General features: G+C 31.6%; 2 protein-coding genes across 3 annotated transcripts; both read left to right on the top strand.

Moving 5' to 3' along the window:
• Positions 1-1,938: 1,938 nt before the first annotated feature.
• On the top strand, positions 1,939-4,856 carry LOC114177070 (glycine-rich RNA-binding protein 4, mitochondrial). 2 transcript variants are annotated; one of them, XM_028062302.1, is made up of 4 exons: positions 1,939-2,215; positions 3,777-3,845; positions 3,927-4,033; positions 4,139-4,856. In XM_028062302.1, exons 1-4 carry the CDS (start codon positions 1,993-1,995, stop codon positions 4,217-4,219), a joined length of 480 nt encoding a protein of 159 aa, XP_027918103.1. In that variant the 5' UTR covers positions 1,939-1,992; the 3' UTR covers positions 4,220-4,856. The 2 variants fall into 2 exon arrangements, with proteins under 2 accessions (XP_027918103.1, XP_027918102.1); XM_028062301.1 differs by having other exon boundaries at positions 4,125-4,856.
• A 2,005-nt stretch (positions 4,857-6,861) lies between these two features.
• Positions 6,862-12,709, top strand: LOC114178817 (DUF21 domain-containing protein At4g14240-like). Its single transcript, XM_028064922.1, has 13 exons — positions 6,862-7,360; positions 7,449-7,525; positions 8,079-8,162; positions 8,272-8,385; positions 8,633-8,716; positions 8,831-8,902; positions 9,430-9,497; positions 9,835-9,922; positions 10,013-10,086; positions 10,180-10,552; positions 10,644-10,690; positions 10,784-10,859; positions 12,339-12,709. Exons 1-13 carry the CDS (start codon positions 7,117-7,119, stop codon positions 12,426-12,428), a joined length of 1,491 nt encoding a protein of 496 aa, XP_027920723.1. The 5' UTR covers positions 6,862-7,116; the 3' UTR covers positions 12,429-12,709.
• Positions 12,710-21,833: the final 9,124 nt, after the last annotated feature.

Below are 21,833 nucleotides of genomic sequence, written 5' to 3'. Positions count from 1 at the left end.
GCCGGCATTTTGTAGTTTGAAGATCATAATCACAATGCATGCTCCACTTTACTACATATATGTTTCTTTTTCTTAAATATGACTCTCTACCCACTCTCCCATTTCATCAAATAATAACTACGACCAATAATAGTGTGCACGTGTGCATGTTTGGGTGGCTCAGACAAACCTGTTAATCGAGTCGTAGGGTAGGAGCTGCCAATTTTGGGGTCTTGGTCACCCCTTTTTTTTGTACCTTCCTGCAAATTATTTATTCTGTTATGGTCCCTCACCTTGTCTCGTTTCACCTCCTTCGTTTTCTGGTCAAGTTTTACGGTTTTTCATTTCAATCAGTTTCTTTCTATGTAACATATCATTGTTGTTTTTTTAATTTATCAACAAAAACTCGATTACATCACATGTAAGTATCGATTTTAAGATCACGAAACAATATTTGTCGTAATTCTTGAATCTTCTAGCATTGGTCCATACCCGGAGTGGGTGATTGTCCTACAACCACGTTTTACAACTAAGAAACGCGTAGCAAGCTAGCTATCACACGGTTTTGGGGGTTGGTCATTGGAGAGAATCTTCAACCAATATCAGACCTCACTATTTTATATATACAATACAAGCTTCGACTTAGTTTTATAGTGTATTTGTTAGGTCAAGTTTTCTCCATAAAAATCTTTGTTACATAATCTAATTAATGCTATTCCTATGTATATCTTGGATTGGGGTTTGGATTTCCTGCAAAATCTAATCGGGTCTGTCACATCATCATCGTATCCCCAAATACACTTATCTTAATTAGATTTGCAAATTGCATGCGTTTGTGCATATATAATTAATTTATATATTAATGAAACGTGATAACAATGTAGGTTTTTGAAGTCTTTGTTTCTTCACTTTAGCCTGCTGTTTGGTTTTCATACTCCAAATAATCGATAATCTGTGTATACTGAAGACAAGATGAAGAATCTTTGAAGCCTGCAAAAGTGACTCATTCGCATTACGATATTCCTTTTAGAACTTCGATCCGATATTGACTTGTGGGGTAACAGTGAATCTTTGTCACGCTCGCTACTATATAACTTTAGTATCGGAGAAAGATTTGGTGCAATCATGTTATGCCGCCTAAGTTGCATGCGCATGTAAAGGGATTAACTAAACATATAAACCATATTAAACAATAACTCTACCCATTATAATAATAAATTTGAGTTCTGTTCTTCAACCAGATATCACCTCTCTATCTTTAGCTTTTAAAATGTATTTTAAAAACAAGAAGATAATTTATCGATCCAAAATAAACTTTCTTAATAAGATACGTAACTATAGTAAAATCTTAAATTAAAAATGGGTTTGTTTGTATTTCGAAGTAGATTTATATATATCACAAGAAAATCTACTCTTGCATAAGAAAATCGAATTCTCATACAATTTAAAGTGGTTAATTTTTTTTATATGTTTTTCTTGGGGGTTAAGTTATGTATGTCTTTTTTTACTATGAGTAATCTGCATTTTTATATGAAATTAAGTTTGTATATATTCCATATTTACTTAGTTTATTTTTTTTAGGAGATTAGTTTGTTTTTCTTATTTTAGTTATTCTATATTAAAGTTCCTTCACAAATGAGTAAAAGTGTATAAACAAAACTTCAAGGTTAATTAAAAAAAATACAAATTATAAATAGCCCAAACAACAATTAGAAATACTGTATAGTGAAAGAATTGTGAGAAATTATTTGGTGATTCCTAAAGTCTGTGAATGTAGAAAATAATAGGTTTGCTTCAGCATTTCCATGTTCAAGAATCGTGCTTGGTTACTCCCTCGGGGCCGGCCCATCACATATATTCATGTTTTGGGCTATTTCAGTTTTGATCGGCCCAGAGAATAGCCTGATTACCTATATGGGCTATTACATTAGCATGGGTTCAGAATTTGGTAGTAGTTATCTTTTCTGTTACACCACAGTCATACCGAAAGGGTTGTGTGAGTTTGGAAATCTAATGGCTCAACAGGTATTACTGAATTCATGTCCACCTCAACATGTATCGCTTCAGCGGTTCAGAATTTTGAAGCCATCGATATGGGTCACGAAACCGAATATCGTTTCTTCACCATCAGTTTCTACCTCAGCTCCTCTTCGCTGCGTGTCGTTTTGCTGCAACTCTAGCGCTACCTCTTCCGTCGAATCCAATTTACCCTCTTCAGCCAAAATCTTCGTCAAAGGTAAGGTTTCTCGCTCTATCTCTATTTTATTTCACTGAAATCCTCCCTCCAATAGCTTGCGCTTCAATTTAGCTTGCGCGCAATACAAGGTTTACATTCTTTTTCGTTCTGGGCATCTAATGCAAGAGGCTAGTTCTTTAATTTGCTTTGGCAGATTTCATGCCGCTAAAAGGAACATACGTAGTAGTTGTATAACTATCTGATTGGAAATTCCCTGTCATTATTGTGCAGACTATTATTTGGAAACTTTTGTTTCTGATATAGGGAAATGTCTCATCTAATGTGTCATTGTCGCCAAAGTGAGCAAATAGGGTCATATCTAGTCTTGAATTTCAGTGGGTTAAGATCATTATATATGTTTAATCACATCAAGGACGAATGAACAGTTAATTGTGTACTTTTGAGAGAAGCTCCCTTTGAAGCTTGAACTGTTAAAAGAATTGTAAGTGAAATAGAGTTTCTTTGTTTATTTGGGAATTATAGATGATAAATCTTGGCACGAGCTACTTAAGGCCCGCCCAATTATGGCCTACTTTCAGTTAGCATTTTGTCATTGTAGTGTAATATGTAAAAAAATGCAAATTAATGAGAATGAGTTGAATGATTTTAAATCAATGATAACTTACAGACACTAGACACGACGTCAATATTGCTCTATGCTTGCAAAAACTTACGAATTTGAATGCCTCCCTTCTAGCCTAGTATCCTCCAATTTATAGAAATGATGGGTCTGACCTATGATATCCCTCTAATTAGTAACCATGAGAAGTATTCAAATGCCACCTCACTCTTTTGGTTAGTGTCAAACTAGCTAGAAGAGACGTTTCCTTAGGAAAAGCTGTGGAGGGGCACGTTTCAAGAATCCATACTTGTACACTAATACACAACTCCAATGAAATATGAGCTCAATTTACGTAAGAGATTGATATTCTCTAATCCAAAATCTTAAGATAATAGATTTGTAAGTCTTTTTTCTTGTACGTTATTCAACTTTCTTTTCTTTCCTCAACAAAGGACTCAAACTCACATATAGATTTTGAACCCTAACAAATTAGGGAACTAGCTTATTGGCAGTTGGCCTTCAGTTCTTAACATAAAAAAATGTTGATATGCTTGCATGGTGATATGGTCCAAAGGCTGGCAACCCCAACTTTGAGCCGAATCAGAAAAAGTTAACCAAATTTCAGGCTTGGATTTGGTTAGCCCAGCCCGCACACTTTATTAGGTTATTCGAACATGACCCATTTTTGCAGCTTTATTAAGAATGCAAAACTACATACTAGAATTTCACAAGTTTTTTGAGAGTATAGACTATCCTGGGCAGTGTGCCTTTTCTTCAATACTAAGTATTATTACCGTTTTGCTAATATCTTGTGTGGATGTCATGTCACCAATCATCTACTAAATAATCTTTACGACTGTTGTTTTGAATGCGGACAATGGTAAACTGTTGAGTCGATATTTGATTGGTCCGCTATCTGCAATGTTAGTCTTAATAAGTTATCGGCATTTTCTGTGATGAAAATCATTATACTGAAGTTTTCATGGTGGGCCATTGCAGGGCTACCTCACTCAACCTCTGAAGGAAGATTGATGAAGGTGTTTTCAGAGTTTGGAGTAGTTAATCTCGGTAATAATAAATCCTTTCACTTTTTGACAGTCTTGAATCTATAAAGGACCGTTAATTTTAATTAATTTTATCTTATGGCAGTCCAGCTTCCAATAGATGAAGAATCAGGAAAGTCTTTAGGATTTGCATTTATTTGGTTTGTAAAGGAAGAGTCTGCGCAATTGGCTGTCCAAGAGATGAATGGAAAGGTGCAACTTCTTAGAGTTTCCAACTATAAGAGATATCCTATCTCATCCATATTAAAATGATTTTGACCTGCTGGCTGAATTTTTGTTGCAGTTTTTTGATGGCAGATTTATTTATGTTACAATTGCAAAGCCTGGACCATCAAACAATTCGAAGAGGACAACAGCCTACAAATTTTAATCATATGAGCAGTTGTTGAATTTCGACACTATAATTTCCTTGATGGAACGGCTAAACAATATTGGATCACTTGAGGGGTCTAAAGTTCAATGCTACACATTCTACTCCATAGCCCCAGAATGAGAGACCCTTTGATTTGAAAAGTTACTAAAATTTATCGCAAAAAGAATCACTAATGTGTGGGTATACATAGTAGCCTTTCTATAAACCAAAAATATACTTGGAAGTTGGTGATCAAGAACAAGAAGCAGGGGTCAATATGGAAGAAGATCCACAAGCCAGGGTCTTCTCCAAAGATCCCAAAGACAATCTCCTCTTCCTCAAGGGTGAGTTTATTCATTTGAGAGACTATCTTTGACCATATAAAAAACAATTTTCTATTAAGAGCAAAGTTGCTCAAACATATCACTAATGTCATGTCTTTTTGGTATTGAATCTTCCAATTTAGTGATGTTAAGTATGTCCTGTATATCTCTTACTTACAACCAGTCGCAGAAAGAAATTGAGGTTCTCCATTTATCTTTTAAGTAAGCAGTTCCTCAAGCTATGATGAAACAAATTGGCTCGGCACTGCTATCCACTGGTTGGTTTTATTTATGACCTATCAATTGTTGCCTTTGATTTAATTGAAAGCATCTTTTCAAAGATACTTCTACCTTTAATTTTAGTTTCAACTAGTTTAGTTTTGTGCTTTGAGAAGAATTGTTCAGTCTGTAGAGACACGTGCAATGAAAGGACGCAAAGTACAATGATGTTGGAGTAAAGCATCTTGATGCTTTTCCTAGTTGGTACATCATCCAATATGCTTTACAAAAGGTAGTCATATTGTTGGGACATACTTGGACTTTGTGGATTGACAAATCAACGGGCACAACTGCAAGAACATGGAGTCTTCAATTTTTTTTTTGACAATTCACTTTTTCTTTTACAATCTCTAACAATCTTAACAATAATACAAATATCAAGTTATTAATAACAATATAAATTAAATAAGCTTTCTATTTCAAAATTAAAATATCTATTAAAGTAAATTTTTATATATTAAACAACTTTTTTTTATCACGCTGTCATGTAAAAGAAAAATACGATTATGAATATTTTTATCCAAAATTTAATGAAATCTAATTTAAAACTTCTATATCTTTAACTTAAATATATATTTATCAGAAACATATATTCAAGTATTCGGACATTTCATTGATAAAATGACAATGATTAGTTACTCAAATAATTGTATTGAGTTTTAACACTATTTTAAATTGCAATAGTTGTGAATTAATGATGATAGTAATAAATACACATTATTATGGATTCAATGTCCTTTGTAATCATGATCTTGTGTATTAGACAGGAATTACTCACCATAGTAATAAATTTGTATTATCCATACTAATTTACAATGGTTATAGCAATGATTGTTGTTGTATGTTTACTTTCAACGACCATTGACCATTGTTATAAATATTATCTTGTATTCAGATATACATGAAAACCAATTTTATAAAAAAATTTATGGTACACAATGACAATTCAATACTCCATCATTGTCAGACAAATTCAACAACAATTTTATTATAACTATTGTTGTAAAAGCACACATGGCATCAATTTAAATATAACATTAAAAATCACAGCAAACATCAATTGAATCAACAACTTTCTTTTTAAATAAATTTTTAACTTTAATTAAAACTTTTTTTTATTCAATGATATTATTATTACTACCAAAAATTCTCATTATTCATGATCATTGTTGTTGTCACAGTTGGATAGTTATAACTGATAATTTTGATGGAAATGATAATTTTGATGATGATGATTATATTACTATAACATTGAAAAAAATTTCATAACAATATAAACATTACGTAAAAGTGGTTTTGGAAGTTTTAACTTTATAAATTAATTTATACAATATTTGATTAAAACTAATATAGTGATCAATGATCATCCATCATGTAATAATTTGTTCCAAATTAGACTTAGAAATAATTACAATTTTGAATGTGAAAACAGTTGCACTTTCTTGAAATTAACATTTCACTGTTTTTTTTTAGTTTTAAAAAAGAGAGCCAGAAGAAACAAAAAAATTTGTTGCAGAAGATGGTCCCGATCTTCTAATTAATCATCTTTTGGACTAAATAGAAATCATTAGATCAAATCCCTTGTCCTCTTAAAAAAAATACATTTTGTGTTGCATGTACACTATGGTACCATATTGAGTTTTATACCGATGGATCTACTCCGTACAGTAGTAAAGACGTTGGATGAAGTCGCTCAACGTGATAATAAAGTGTGAAAAAAAATGTTGTGGATAACTCATGCTTCAAAAGACTAATGTACAAGGTGCCAAAAAACTTGAAACACACAAATGAGAGGTGCCAAATAAATTAATAACATGAATGACAAATTTTTTTTTCCTAATATTTGGGTGTGGTTGACCAGTTGTCAACACATGCAGAGCATCATACTATTAATATAATTAATTATTATTTTTTGTTCATTGCTCATGAATTTTATTTACCATTTCTGAGTAAAGTACTTAGGTGTCTTGCTTGTTCAAAAAATTATTATTTTATTAAGAAATCATAAGAGATATTTTTTTTATATCTTCATAAAAAAGAACTTTTCACTCCCCCTCTCAACCGTACAAAAATTTGACATAAATTAATATTCCATAGTGAAAGAAGATAATTTTTTTGCATAGAAAGGAAGAATGGTCCAATAAAGTAGTCAGGTGGATCTGTTGTGTGATTCGGTAGCGTTGCGGTGTGTTGTGGATCACGTTGTAGATCACCATCCAATCCGATCGCCCGACGACTCATCCTAACAAATTTTTCAGAATTGGAATTGGAATCGGAATCAGAATCAGAACCAGAATCGGAATTGGAATCGGAGTGAAACGATGAGGGTGGTGAGTGCATTAATGGTGGCTCGGGTGTTGACGCGGGACCACTCGCTCCCGGTGCTTGGCAACGAAAGCATACCCTTCGGATCGGTGTGGTGGTTCACCTATGCCGGAATCTCGTGTTTGCTCGTCCTATTCGCCGGCATTATGTCCGGTCTTACCCTCGGTCTCATGTCTCTTGGTCTCGTCGACCTCGAGATTCTCGAGCGGAGTGGTTCTCCTGCTGAGAGAGCTCAAGCTGGTACTTTCTCCTTCCTATATCCTTTCCCTCTCGATCTTCGCATTCCACTATACGTTAATCATTTTGCGTCGTATGTATGTATATGCAGCTATTATACTTCCCGTGGTGAAAAAGCAACACCAGCTTCTTGTCACTCTGCTTCTCTGTAATGCTGTTGCCATGGAGGTAATTAGACTGCATTGATTCCTTTTCATGTAATTAATTATCATTTTCACTTATTATGGTAGAAGTTTAAGCTGTTTGATATGACTGGCTTTACGTAGACTGGTTTCATTTCAGTACCATGCTAATTATTTTTTTATTTTGTTTTTTATGTTTCTGAGCATTTCAACTTCTATACGAGTTGTTTCGTCGAGTAAGTTTGTGGGAAGAAATTTGGTACTTTTTTTTGTTTCCATTTTTTACGTATACTTATAGAAAAGTTTATCGCATCGGGGTCCTTTCGAATAAGGATGCCATTGAAAAAACCTTCTTGCAAGTGGGCAACATCATGTTTTAACGAAATATTGGACTGGGAAGATGAGAATAGCTTCTTTCAAATTGCCGTGTTTTTTTTTCCTGGACGTGCCTCTCTAATTTCTTTGTCACGTGAAATGGCTAGTGACTGGTTGTATGCTTATTTATGCTTGATTTGGGTTATGCATACACTTTATTATACTGATTCTTAAATCCTGTCTAACTTTTTACAGCCACTGGCTTTGAAACTTCCAATCTGCAGGCTCTGCCGTTATACCTAGATAAACTATTCAATCAGTTTGTTGCTATCATTCTCTCTGTAACTTTCGTTCTGTTTTTCGGGGAGGTATGTCATTTTACCATCTTTCTGTGGTTCAGTGGTTTAGCCTCTATTTGTATCCAATGAATGACGTAAAGCCCTTTTAATAAAAATAACAATGCCTCTTTGATTTCAGGTTATTCCGCAAGCAATTTGTAGTAGATACGGTCTTGCTGTAGGTGCCAACTTTGCATGGCTAGTGCGGATTTTGATGATTATCTGTTACCCAGTTTCTTATCCTGTTGGAAAGGTATATCTTCCTACGGAGATTGCTCCTTAGTTGTGATAACCTATACAATATAGTTGAGAACAGAATGAAGAAATGGAAATGAGTAATATTATTGGCCTGTGTTTAGGGCTGAAACTCTGAGCGATCGCCCTACAATTATAGCTCTTCACACCAGAAAAACATAGAGCATCAGTTTTTTTCTCATATATCAATGATGGGTTTTATTAAGCCCTCACACGTTTCTTTTCTTCATTAATTGTTGTTCCAGGTTCTGGATTACCTTTTGGGACATAATGAGGCTTTATTTAGGCGAGCTCAGTTGAAAGCCCTTGTTTCCATTCACAGCCAGGAGGTATAAATTAGTAATTGTTTTTCTATAAATTAGAACAAGCCATGTCAAGATTGGGGAAGCTACTCATCGGCCTGTTGGGTGCTTGATTCATATATTTTGAATTTGCTTGTTTAGGCTGGGAAAGGTGGTGAGCTTACACATGACGAAACAACAATTATCAGTGGAGCACTTGATTTGACTGAAAAGGTAGGTGCTGCAATTCACCTGCCACATTCAATGCCAACCTATTCTTAGTGTTTCATTTCGTAGTCCAATACAAATTTGAGTTTATGATGTTCAATGCAAATGAAAATGAAGTTTCTTACCTATTTGAGTTTCAATATATATTGATGATGGTAGAAAGCTTAGATGTGAAGGTTATTTATGTATCTGGTTATTTCTAGTTATCATCTTCTGCTTGGGTTGCTAGGAAGTGTCAATACACAATGTTGCAGGACACCGAATGAAACGTCCTTTTATTAAGTATATCAAAATACCACTCCATGTTGATGCAAATTTGGCCAACAACTTTTAGTGATCTTGTTCCATAACCAAATGCATTCTCATACATACTTTATTTTCTTTATGTTTTAATTTATTATCATTAACTTAACTATCATGCTTCATGATGTTCACTTATATAAGTCACATTTAATATATTCTTTCCCATCTTGCGTTACAAATTATCATCAACTTAACTATCAGCTTGTATTTTAATTTGTGTCTTTGGACAGACTGCTGAGGAGGCTATGACTCCTATTGAATCAACATTTTCTTTGGATGTTAATTCAAAATTGGATTGGTAACTTTTCTTAATTTCTTGGTCATTATTCTTTAGCAGGTGACAAATAGGTGATTGAATTTATTTTGCTAGCGACTTTCTCTTTTTGATGATGAATTCAACTGTTTTTACTTTTTAACCTTTGTGGCGAATATTTCTTTTTCAACTTCTCCAAGTGCAGAAAGATTTCTCTAGTTATTTCCCACTAAACTATTGGGACGTAACATTGCTTGCATGTTTGAAGTAAAATTCTTGGTTAAAAGATACAAAAGCATGTGTAAAGAGCAGAATCATCATTGTTTTCTCCCCTCTTTTATTTTTTCCTTAATTTGTTTTAATGGTGCCAATCATAAATCAGGGAAGCAATGGGAAAAATTCTTGCTCGCGGGCACAGTAGAGTTCCTGTCTATTCTGGAAATCCAAAGAATATTATTGGACTTCTACTGGTGTGTGTTTTTCCAAGCTTTTTTACTTTAACATTTTCCCATTTATTTATTTCTTGGGCTCTTTCTTCACATCATTTCTACTTAAATTAGGTCAAAAGTCTTCTTACTGTAAGACCAGAAACAGAGACACCTGTCAGTGCCGTATCCATCCGGAGAATTCCACGGTGTGCTTGCCTTTATTAATTTACTTTTTGTGTTGTTTTCTTTCAAATTAGTTGTGTAATATCCAAAGTTCGTGTATGGGTTTATGTGTACAGGGTTCCATCAGATATGCCTCTCTATGATATACTTAACGAGTTCCAAAAGGGCAGTAGTCATATGGCTGCTGTTGTTAAGGCTAGGGTAAAAGGCAAAGAAACTCCACAAATAATTGATGAGGAGAAAAATGAAGAAAACAAAAGCACTGATGGGGATTCACAGTTGACCGCTCCATTGCTACAGAAGCAGGATGCAAAATCAGGAGGTGTTATTGTTGACATTGTCATGCCTTCAAAGCCTTCCAACAATAATAAACTGACTGGTTTTCAACGTAATGATGGCACAACAAATGGTCTCGCTGCAGAAAGTATTGAAGATGGTGAAGTGATTGGCATTATCACTTTGGAAGATGTATTTGAAGAACTTCTGCAAGTAAATATCTGTTTTCTGAGAAATAGCTCCCTATCTGTCCAGTGTACTTTTTCCAACCCTTAAAACTGATTATTGTACTTCTTCGTTATAGGAGGAAATTGTTGATGAGACAGATGAATATGTTGATGTCCATAAGAGGTAATAGAATACATAATTTCAAAGATTAGGTAGCAAAGAGACATGAAGCTACTGTAAATCTGAATTTTGATGTACATAAATTTTATTTTGCAGAATACGTGTTGCTGCAGCTGCAGCTGCTTCTTCAGTGGCCCGAGCTCCATCATCACGAAGGTTGACTAAGGGAACAGTAAGTGATTTATTATAACTCATTTTATCTTCTTATAATGTGTTTCTTGTCCACCACAGTTGCTAAATAAAATCGATATTTTCCTTTCCTCGAGCTGAGGAAATGGTTCCTTTTTGGGGTAAGGTCCTGAATTTTCAGGTTACTCTGCATGGTTTAGTATTCTGTATTTTAGATAATATGTATGATATTTTATGAATTTAGGGACGTGGATTTAAAGAACTTGTATCTTAGTCTAAGTAGCATCTCTCCTGCTAAAAGTATCAAGTTTAAATTGGGAGAGAACAATCTTTGAGAATTTGATACTATATGAGGGAGTCAAGGATGAAATTATAGGATTTCAGAACTGTTTTTATGACTCTAACAATAGGTTTCAGAGACAAATTACTAGTCTCATCATATTCATATTCCATTTAATTAATTTTTCAAGATTTACCTTTTAGTCATAGCTTTTTCCCATAGTTTGAGTGCTTAAATATTATTGGTTACCCATGCCTCAATGTCTTGCGACTGACTGTTTTCTTATTCTAGTGTGAAAAAGATGTATTAATTATTGGTGTTCATTATATTATAAAAGTGCTGGGTCTACTAAATTGTTTTGGTTTTGTTTCTTCGTTATAGTGAAATGCACAATAGCTTAAATCCTGAACTAGTTATTTTTCTTTAAGATTTTTTTTTTTCACTTTTCCAAAGAGCAATGTTAATTGGATATTTGTGTCACAGTTCCATGTCGTGTTTGGTGGATAAGTGCCTCCTGGCCAACTAAAATGAACATTTTATATTGTTTATATTGACAATTTAAACAAGCTCTATGGATCAGTGGAAATGGTCCTTGTCATGAAACTAGATTCCATCCAGTCTGTGTGCATCATGCCCATTTTCAGTTTTACAATTCATCTTCTTTTCTTCTGGTAACTTTGTTGGAAATAACACAGACACAAAAACTGACTCAAGAAGAAAAATTCATGACCTTAAATATGTACTTAGTTCTCATAAATTTTCTTATATTTTTATTTAGAACTGTTTTGAGGTGACATGCAATGTGACATTGTTTGAATACATGTCATGCCTTTTTAAATTATGATAGGAACTATTTTACCAAATTTAAAATCTATGAAAAACGAAAACTCACATTTTTGTGGAAGACTAATGTAGCTTTATCCAAATCGACATTTAGGCCTTTGAATGACCTGAACAAGTAACTGATTTTACTCTTCGGGTAATCGAATGGCTCCTGTAGCGGGGTCCTATGTTATTTCACTTGGTAATGACTATTTGAGTTGCCTTAAGTTGCAGATCTACCTCCCAACCCCTTTGTAATTTTACGAATCTAAAATTAGTTTCTTTTTCATCAAAGCATAGGATGGGTCGCAAGGCAAGCTTGAAAATTTTTTAGCCAAGGATTTTCTGGGTTCTTTTCTACATCCAGCATGGGTGCTCATTAATTTTTTTCTTTCTGATCTCTGTTTTTTGACCTTCCAGGGAATCCAGGGTAAGCCTGGGCAAACTCCGAGGAAATCTGGGGAGGAAAATGGATTGAATTGGACAAAGCAATGGGGAAATTCGAGTTAGCATCTCAGGATACTGAACCTCTAAAACTGAGGGTCCTTTGTGTGAGCAACATCATGAGAAAGAGGCCCACGAGTTCTTCAGTCATCTGTCATGTGACATATAAATAACTTTCCTTTTGGAAGGGTTTAAACGGATATATTGCTATTATATAGTTCAAGGTCATTAAATCTTGTGCTTCGTGCATATCTACTACTCCAAAAATGCTTCTTTTACCAAAAAGAAAAGTGTTTGTAGGACAAAATATTTGGTTCTTTAAATTGGTCTTGGGATGGCGAACAAAATTATTCAGGGTGTTTTTGATTGGTGAAAATAAAATAAGATAAAAAAGTGAAATTTGAATTGAAGAGAAAATAAGTAAAGGATAAACTTAAATTTGTAATTCTCGAAGTCAATATTTTTCTTGCTTTTCCTTTCACTTTTTTTGTCAATTATGTATACGTATTACTTATGTTCTCTCCCTCTCCCTACTTTGTTTATCCATTTTATCTATGCCACTTTTATTCTCTGTTTATTTCTTGAGTCATTTCTTTTTAATCTAATTAACAAAATGAAATTTTTGGAGTGATTATTTATTTTTAAATTTTAATTTCAATATTAGCTTTAAAATGACTTTATAGTAATTATTTGAATAAATAAGTTTTGGTTCCTATAAAACACTAACATTCAATTTTTATAATAGGTTTTTTCTATGTTTATTCTGTTCTGATATACCTTTATTACTTACAATTAGTCCCATGTGAGGCTAAACTTTTGTCTGATTGTTAAATTATTTTTCAGTCCATCTGAAGACTAATTATGGACAACAAAAATAAGAACGTTTATCGGGATGGGAATTCAAAATCTGAAATTTCGGAAGATGAAAAGTTATTTAATTTTTTGGGTAGATAGTTCATGAATAGTAATATATTTCATTTTCAATAATTACGGTTGTTGTATAAATTTTTTAATTTTGTTTAAACTCCCTTACAATTAAAGTGAGTGAATAAATATGTATAAGATTTAGTAATTATCACGTGCATTTATGAAAAGAATAATTATAATTAATATGTAATTAGTTTTGAAAAGAATCTTTAACTTTATATATATCTTTTCAATAAATTTGAAATTCGTTGTAAATACACCTAACAATTATTATCAATCATTATCAATCAAATCCGAACTTAATTATATAAGTCATGAACAAATTCAAATAAAATAATATAATTAGAGTTTTATACTAAAAATAAAATGTGTAAACAATTATCATACCCTGATTTTTGTTCAATGTAAAAGGAAGACGAGCGAGTGTTTTTTCTTTTATCAATGTAGCATGAAATTGGGAAGAGTGGTGACGAAGGGTGCTTATCCGTGGTAGATAAATGATAAAAGACACAGTTTATATCTCAATAGAACATCTTAAATTTTGTCTTTCCGTCGTGTGTCGATGTCGATAAATCTACCATGTCTACGGCTAATTCCTTTCAACTATCTTCCTCCTTTCCCTCCAAAATATTTCATGAAAATTTTAGCATTTATATCTAGAATGATTACTTATACATGTAAATTATTTGATACTATTTTTAATTCAAAATCTTAAAACAATAATTTTATGAATCTTTTATTTTTATATAATATTTAATTTTGTCTATTTTATCTGATATAATATTTTGACTTACAATTACACTATTTCTAACACTGATTTCTTGTCAGATACCATGTGTTTTTCGCTTGGATTTTGAAACTAACTTAATCTTGAATTAATGTAATCCAAGTTAATTGAACGTTCAGAACTAAATTTTTGTTCTAAATGATGAATTAGTTCACCAATATGCTTATATATTACAGTTCTTCACCATGGCTGAAAATGAAGCTATCACCTGGTCAACAACTGATTGGTCTTAATGTGTGGGTGAAGAAGTGTTTGGTTGGAATAAGACCAACATAATCGGACATATATGATAGTAATTATATAGCTCAAAAAGGAAAATAAGAAAACATCAGACAAGGATAGAGATCATACGTACCCAAAAAAAAAAAGAGATTTTGTCAAACACGTGAGAATTATCTATTGATCTTAATTGCATAAGTTTTTTCTCGCCAATGAAAAGAAAACTTAGAATTGTAGGCCAAAAGAGTGAAACAAGACTAGAACAAAATCCAGTAACTCTACATATATTTATAAACAACTGAATTTCTGGGTTCCTCCACAGTTGGCAAAGAAGTAACAAAGCAGAACAACTTGGTGGAGCAAATCTCGTGGCAGAGACTGTGTAATTGAAGCCTTGCAGCCACTCTGCGTCTACATAGAACATAATAAAAAAAAAAAAAAAAACTCGTTGTATTCTGAAATCTATGTTCTTCACCTATTTCTAAGGCAGCAGAGTCAAAACCTGTCTTCACACCTCATAAGAAACACCGTGCATCTCCAGATGATATAAAATCTAGTTTTCTGCTCCCTGAAGTGCCTTGAACAGCGTTGCATTAACCCCCCAGACTTCGGAACTGATAAGGATTGTCTTGCCATGGTACGAAACAAAGGTCTAAAGGACACACACGAGAAAGAGTTTTAGTACTTTAGATGTTTGGAACTGAATATAGTACTTCGATTTTGTAGCCCTTATGGAACCAGAACTAGTTGTTATTATATATATAGAAGGTTGAAAATAATGTGGTAGATGGCATAGCAGGTGACATGGGTGGTCCCTGAAAAGAATGGAAGATGACAAAGCACTCTCTATCACACTGTCTCCCTGCCAAATCACTAAACAACTCATCATCTCATCCTAACAGTAGTGTCCAACCCTGTCTGTTCAAACCCTATATATTATCTACCTTTCTAACTCCACGCATAGTATATTCCCAAAGAAAACGCATTTGTGCCTCAATTTCAGGTTCTCTTGTATGGATTCTCCTCGATAATATCGATAATAATGAACCAAAATATTTTACTTTATCATAAAGTTAGCCAATCACACCTTGTGATACAGAACAGATCTTTAGCTTGTTTCGATTAGCACCTCATATGTTGCACATTACTGGTGGAAAATAACATGATGCCTTTCACGCAACAGAATGTTGTGATTGATTATCAGCTTTTTAACTCATCACGTAACAGTGTCTAGGAGTGAAAATTTTATATCATTTTTTTGTATTTACGTACAACGTAACCAAAATAAGCAACTTAGGAGGTTCCAAGCGTACATGTAATAGACATTGACTTCTATTCATTTACTGTTAACCACTGGAATGGGATTATTTTCAGACACAAAAAAAGAATTACACTCCATAGATGATAACTATTAACTACACAATTTCATTGAATGCTAATGTGTAAGGGTCAAAAGCATTGAGCTAAGAGTACTTATGCCAATTTAGAAGCATAGAGACACAGACCCTCATAATGTAAAACTTCCCTCTTTGTTGCCTTGCCATTCTCCTAAACTTGGAAAATCTTCTTCTAACCATGTTTCCCATTTTGAAGCTGAAACTGCAGTTGTACATGTAGCTCCTCCAACGCAGGCACAATTTATTGAAGATAAAATCCTACGTGGCAGGAGGGTGAAATGGATTTGGAGTTGCACGCGCTCATGTTAAGGCTCCACTTGTACTTGAGTTTCACATCAAAGTCACGTGCCTTCTCTTTCCAAATTCAACTGAGACGCTAAGTTTTTAGTTAAATCATGCCGGCCATCAGTGATTGTCGCTTCCCTGAAAGTGATTAGCAAGTACAAAAACACCAGCCTTATCTCAAATAGTGTGGCTAAAGCGAACATCTTATCCCCTCAAACAGAGAACCCTCTTTAGCTTTCTTCATCACCAACCAGTTCAAACGAGAGACACAAGTGAAAGGCCATGATTTTCACTTGACCCTTGTGGGGTGAACCCAACAAAAACTCACCACAACTTCAACATCACTCCTTCTTCCAAGACCTTTATTTGTTCTACTTAAGATGGGGTTCAGCATGTGACTTACAAGCTTGTCAAATAATGTCTTAACGTTTCTAAAAAAGGATTGGCGCTGAAAGGCTCCCACAGTCACACATCTTATCTTTAAGCATAAAAAGTGTGAAAGATAAGATCTTTGCATGCATAACTAATCTTTGTGGACCTTTGGGATTAGTCTAAAGATATCCAACTAAAAAATGGGACCTAGTAAAATTGTGAAGAAGAAATTTGAGTCACTCAGAGACCAATGAGGGTGACACAGATGGAAGGCACTTGCGGAAGAGTGAAGATTAAACTGGGGACATGTTACTTCAAGTGTTGTGGTTTTGTTCTGTTTTTGGTCAGAAATGTGAGAAAAGAAAGTTCCAGGCTGGTGGGGAGTCCTACTGTGACTACTATCTGTTGTCTTTTAAAGAACAGTGATGGACAAAGTTAGGTGATCTGTGTAGTTCAGGATGTGACTAACTCACACTACACAGGACCGTTGTGGCAACATTCCCTTTAGGGAAACACAGAGTATGTGTTCAAATTATGCGTGCAGAAAAGCCGGTGGAACAAGAGATATCAGAGAGATAAATGCTTATCTGATCGTGGTTACCAAATATGAGGTCTCCATTTCAAATTGGAACCTGAAGAACATGACAAATCACAGCTGAATTATTCGGCATGAGTGAATAGCAGAACACTAAGTTGAGTTGTAAAGGCCAAAGTAGCTTTTCAACTTCACCATAAACCTCAACAATTCCTATATTTCTCAGGGAATATTGGTAAAGGAAATGGATAGTAACCTTCTATTGATTTAGCTCATCTGATTAGAAGATCATGTCAATTATAAATAACATTGATTCGTAATATTTAACTGTATATAAACTTTATTTTATGGAAAATAATTTTTTAACTATTAAATTTTGAGAATTTTTTTTGCGATCTTAGTTTGTATTTTCTAATTGATTTTTCATTTTTTTATTTTCTCATTCTCAATATTTCAAAACTACTTAAAATATGATACCTTATGTTATAAGATAAAGTTATCAAAATTTAGTAATCAAAATATCATTGTCCTTATTTTATATATTAATTTTGTAGAGTTGAGTTAAATTTAAAGTCTATCTCTCTTAATGTATGTAAGTGATAACTAAGGGTGACAAAATGGGTTGAGTCCAACAGGCCAGCTCATCAGCCCATGTTAAAAGGGACGAGTTGGGTTGAAGATTTCAACCTGTCAACCCGTTTTGGCTCGTCTTGTCCAACCTGTCAACTTGACGGGCCAAAATACGGACTAGCCCATCCTGACCCGTTGATCCGTTTTAAAAAAAATAAAAAAAATAAAAGTAATTAAAAAGATTAACTTTTTATATGATATTTTTTAAATATGTAAATATATAATGGTATTATAATTTAAATCATTAACACCTACAAATTAAGTTTCAATTATTAGTTATAATTGAATAATTTAATATGTAAATTTAATGTTATTTTAATTTATCTAATTAAAAACATTAACTAATCAATTAAAAATTTTTAAAATATTTTATTTGATTAAATATGTTTTTAACAATAATTTACATGTAAATATAAACAAATTTTAAAAATAAAAAAATAAAAAATAAATTAAAAAAGTTTTAAAAAAAATTAAAAAAAAGAAAAGAAAAAAAAGTGGACGGGCTAGTTCGGCCAAACCCATTAGCCCGTTCAATACAGGATGGGTTGTGATTGTTGGTTCGTTTTTGTTTGACGGGCCAGCCCAACCCAATTCATTTTTTACAGGCACAGATAAATCCGATTAAAATAGAGTGGATTGCCTCGTTTTGTCACCCTACTGGTTACCTATTAACCAAGTGAATTATATTTTGGAAATTTGAGAAATTGATGGTTGCACAGACTGTAAGAAGAGACTCAGTGGGCCAAATTTGACAGCTCTGAAGTTGAGCATGTGTGATGGAAGGAGGGGCAATGCATGAATTAGAGAGTGAGGCCAGCACATGAAAATCATGCACAGTGTATTTGTGAGAGACAATGTTTATTGGCATTTTTAATTTTCAACGCAACTTTTTGAAGGTTTGAAATTTTGGGGGACACAAGTGTGAAAGTTTAGTAGTTGATTACTTTGGATCCATGTAGCCACATGCAGAGATTAATTTTTGATGAATAATAATTGAAGTGAAGCAGCTGCAGTGTAGGATGTGCTAAATCATGACTTGTTCCTTTCTCTTTTTATCATATCTCTTGCTTTGTGGAAAAATCTTGTACAGGATTCCAAGGCCTTTTTTTTCTTTTTAGACTTAAACAAAAATGTTTCTATATATTTAAGATAATGAAGATGCAAATCAAAGTATCTTATTTGTCTTGTTGATACTAAACATTTCAAGATAAAGTTGTATTATTTGAGAAAACAGTAAAAGGTTAGGAAAATTAAACTCCTTTATTCAGGGACAGAATCATGATCTAGAAGATTGGGGCAAAATTCAATCTAACGTGCAAATTTCATTATTCATGCAAAATATTTGAATTTTTCAAAATAACCAAAGACTATAGACTAGAGGATATATTCTTGTAAAGTGTATAATTTTTTTTTTCTAGATTCAATATTACAAATAAAAATCACCAATTTTAATTGTCTTTTATAAAGATATTATAAAAATAGCGTTTTGTAAACCATATTTTTTCTCAAAAATTTCTTGTTAGTTATACTCTAAAATTTAACTAGATTATAATGAATTATATTACTCATAAAATAATTTTTTGGACAATAACCAACAACTATTAATGAATATTTTTTTGTTGGCAAAAATAGAAATGAAAGAAGAAAAATCCGTGTTTTAACCACGACTCTAACTCTAAAAATAAATTAGCGTAAACATTTTATATCTGATTTATTTTTTTAATATGTTAGTTTGTGGTATTTTTACCTTTATTTAATTTTGTTAACTTGATAGTAATAATGTTACATGTTAGTATTTTTATCATATGTTAACGTCTGTCAAGGTAAGGTATTCACACAAAAGTGTCTTGTATTCAATTTAATTTTATAATTAATATTTTTGATTCAATTTAACTCTTTTATTTTAATATTTTAATTGAATTAGGTTTTACTTTTATTTTTCATTTTAAATGAAAAAATATTTATTTTAAAAATATAAATATAAAGTGATACTTATAATTTTTTAACGTAACCAATGTAAAGTGACACTTGTCACATTTACATTTTTAATATTTTTAAAAAGATGTAAGTTTAAAATAGACATGTTTTTATTGAAACTAAAAATTTTAAAAATAAAATTAATTTTAATATTTAAATGTAAGTAATTTAATGTATAAATTTTAAAAAAAATATTTTAAAAAATATATATAAATTGTAATTAAAATTATATATTTTAAGTTATAAGTAAAAATATATGTTACATAGCATATATTAAAAAAATTAATAAAATAAAATAAAAAATACTATGAATTAACATATATAATACATTTGTACATATATGATATTAATGTTAATATAATGAAAAAAATCAAATTAAAACATTTGTAAGAAAAAGAGGACTTGATTGAAAAATAAATAAAGAAGCATAAAATCATCATACTTATTTTTTTTTATATATTTTGTTATTATTTGTTTTCGGGATTAAATTTCATCGCATAGAAAATTACCACCTATGTATTCCGTTATCAAAATTTAATTGAAAATCAACCATTAAATATTCACATAACACACCCATAAAATTGATAACTCCAGCCTTCAAAGGATATTAGACTAAATTATTATCTTGATAGGGTTTATGTTTTTCTTTTTAAATTTAAAATCAGAAAAATATGATAACATAATTGATCAATCTCAATCCAACATGATTAAAGGTAGATTAAATTAAATTTAATCTAATAAAAAGAATAATAAATTCATTTCAATTCAAGAAATTTTAATTGAATTGAATGATATAATTCCACCTCCATCTAACCTAACCCAATTCATGAAACCAATAATTTGTTGTACTAAATAATATATATATATATATATATATATATATATATATATATATATATATATATATATATATATATATATATATATATATATTTATTTATTTATTTATTGGGTTCACTTCTAAGGAACATGGACTCCGAACACAGAAAAGGGTTTAGCATAAATTGGATGCATAACCCAAATCCCAATAGTTTCTGAGTGGGCTTGCAAGTGTAAAAAATAGATTATCTTGAAAGAGTGAAAATTTAAATGTTTAAATGCAAGAATGATAATTAAGTAATGTACAAATTGTATTTTTTTTATATCTTGAATTAGTTTAGATAAATTACTTGATTTATTAACTTAATTAAAGTTTTGAAATAATTTTTTTTAAAATGTTATATATATTTTTAATTAAATTGACACTTAAAAAATTACAATTCAATAAAAAAATCTTTATCTAGCTTAATGAACTCAATTCAACCCTGTATGCACTCAAGATATAGACTGAATGCAAAAGCTCAAGCCCTGCATTTTTTAAATAAAATGAATAAGAAAATTAACTAATTTGTACTAACCTAACTCTACAAGATACCTAAAATCATATTATATATATACAACATACAAACATACTCATAATTACCATTTATCTTCTCTTCTCCACCGTTCATGAATTTTACATTATTTGGTCAAAATATCGTAATTATATATTATCCTGCACATGTCATAAATACTTATTCTGTAATTATATTGTATAGCAACAACTTTTTAAAAGGGAAGATTATATTTGTCTAGCATATAATTTCACATATTTTATGTGTATCATATGGGAAAGAATCCTTGTCGGCATGTTTTCAGGAACCTTCTTGAAATAATTGATATAGTTTGTGCGAACACGAAAACTTATACATTATGTTTTCGAGATTTTGTGTATTTGCTGAAAAAATATCTCAAAATATCTATATCAAAGTTTTTGTCTTCGTTATTTCCAGTTAAGTAAATAAAACTAAATATTAAAAAAACCCAAAGCAAATTTATATGAACGTGGTAGTTAAGAATGATGGACTTTATATTTAACACAAAAACTCTATCACAGTGATTAAAATAAAAATAGATAAGTTAAAAAAAAATTATTACCTCATACTTTCTATTAAAATTTTTAATAATACATTTTTAGAGGTAAGAGAATATTGTTATACTTTTTAAGGATATGATAATCAATGCTAAATATAAAAAGGAGAGTTAATTTGAAAATTTAAGTGTAAAGTAAAGAAACAAGAACAACAGCAAATTAAAATACTCAACTAATTCTGTATATTTTCTTGCAAATTGACGAAAAAGTCGCATTACTATTCCTAATAAATTATATATTGAAAAAGTAAAATTTGAATTTAATATATGTAAATAATTAATTATAAATTATAAAAACATTCCATATATGAAATATATTTTTCTTTCTTAAATTATTCATATTATTAAACCTGACAATATGGTGACTAAATTTATTGCTGGATAAATTATGT

This window comes from Vigna unguiculata, chromosome 3 (assembly GCF_004118075.2).
Source record: "Vigna unguiculata cultivar IT97K-499-35 chromosome 3, ASM411807v1, whole genome shotgun sequence".
Taxonomy (NCBI): Eukaryota; Viridiplantae; Streptophyta; class Magnoliopsida; order Fabales; family Fabaceae; genus Vigna; species Vigna unguiculata.
Note: the sequence above shows the minus strand (reverse complement) of the source record. Positions and strands in the feature narration are given on the sequence as shown.

Bases quoted from the DNA above. Each gene is read 5' to 3' on its own strand.
- LOC114177070 (XM_028062301.1), top strand. From the start codon at position 1,993: ATGGCTCAACAGGTATTACTGAATTCATGTCCACCTCAACATGTATCG. The intron at 2,216-3,776 runs GTAAGGTTTCTC...GGGCCATTGCAG, and splicing joins AGCCAAAATCTTCGTCAAAG to GGCTACCTCACTCAACCTCT. The intron at 4,034-4,124 runs GTGCAACTTCTT...TTTTTGTTGCAG, and splicing joins TCCAAGAGATGAATGGAAAG to TTTTTTGATGGCAGATTTAT.
- LOC114178817 (XM_028064922.1), top strand. From the start codon at position 7,117: ATGAGGGTGGTGAGTGCATTAATGGTGGCTCGGGTGTTGACGCGGGAC. The intron at 9,498-9,834 runs GTAACTTTTCTT...ATCATAAATCAG, and splicing joins GTTAATTCAAAATTGGATTG to GGAAGCAATGGGAAAAATTC. The intron at 10,087-10,179 runs GTGTGCTTGCCT...TTATGTGTACAG, and splicing joins TCCATCCGGAGAATTCCACG to GGTTCCATCAGATATGCCTC.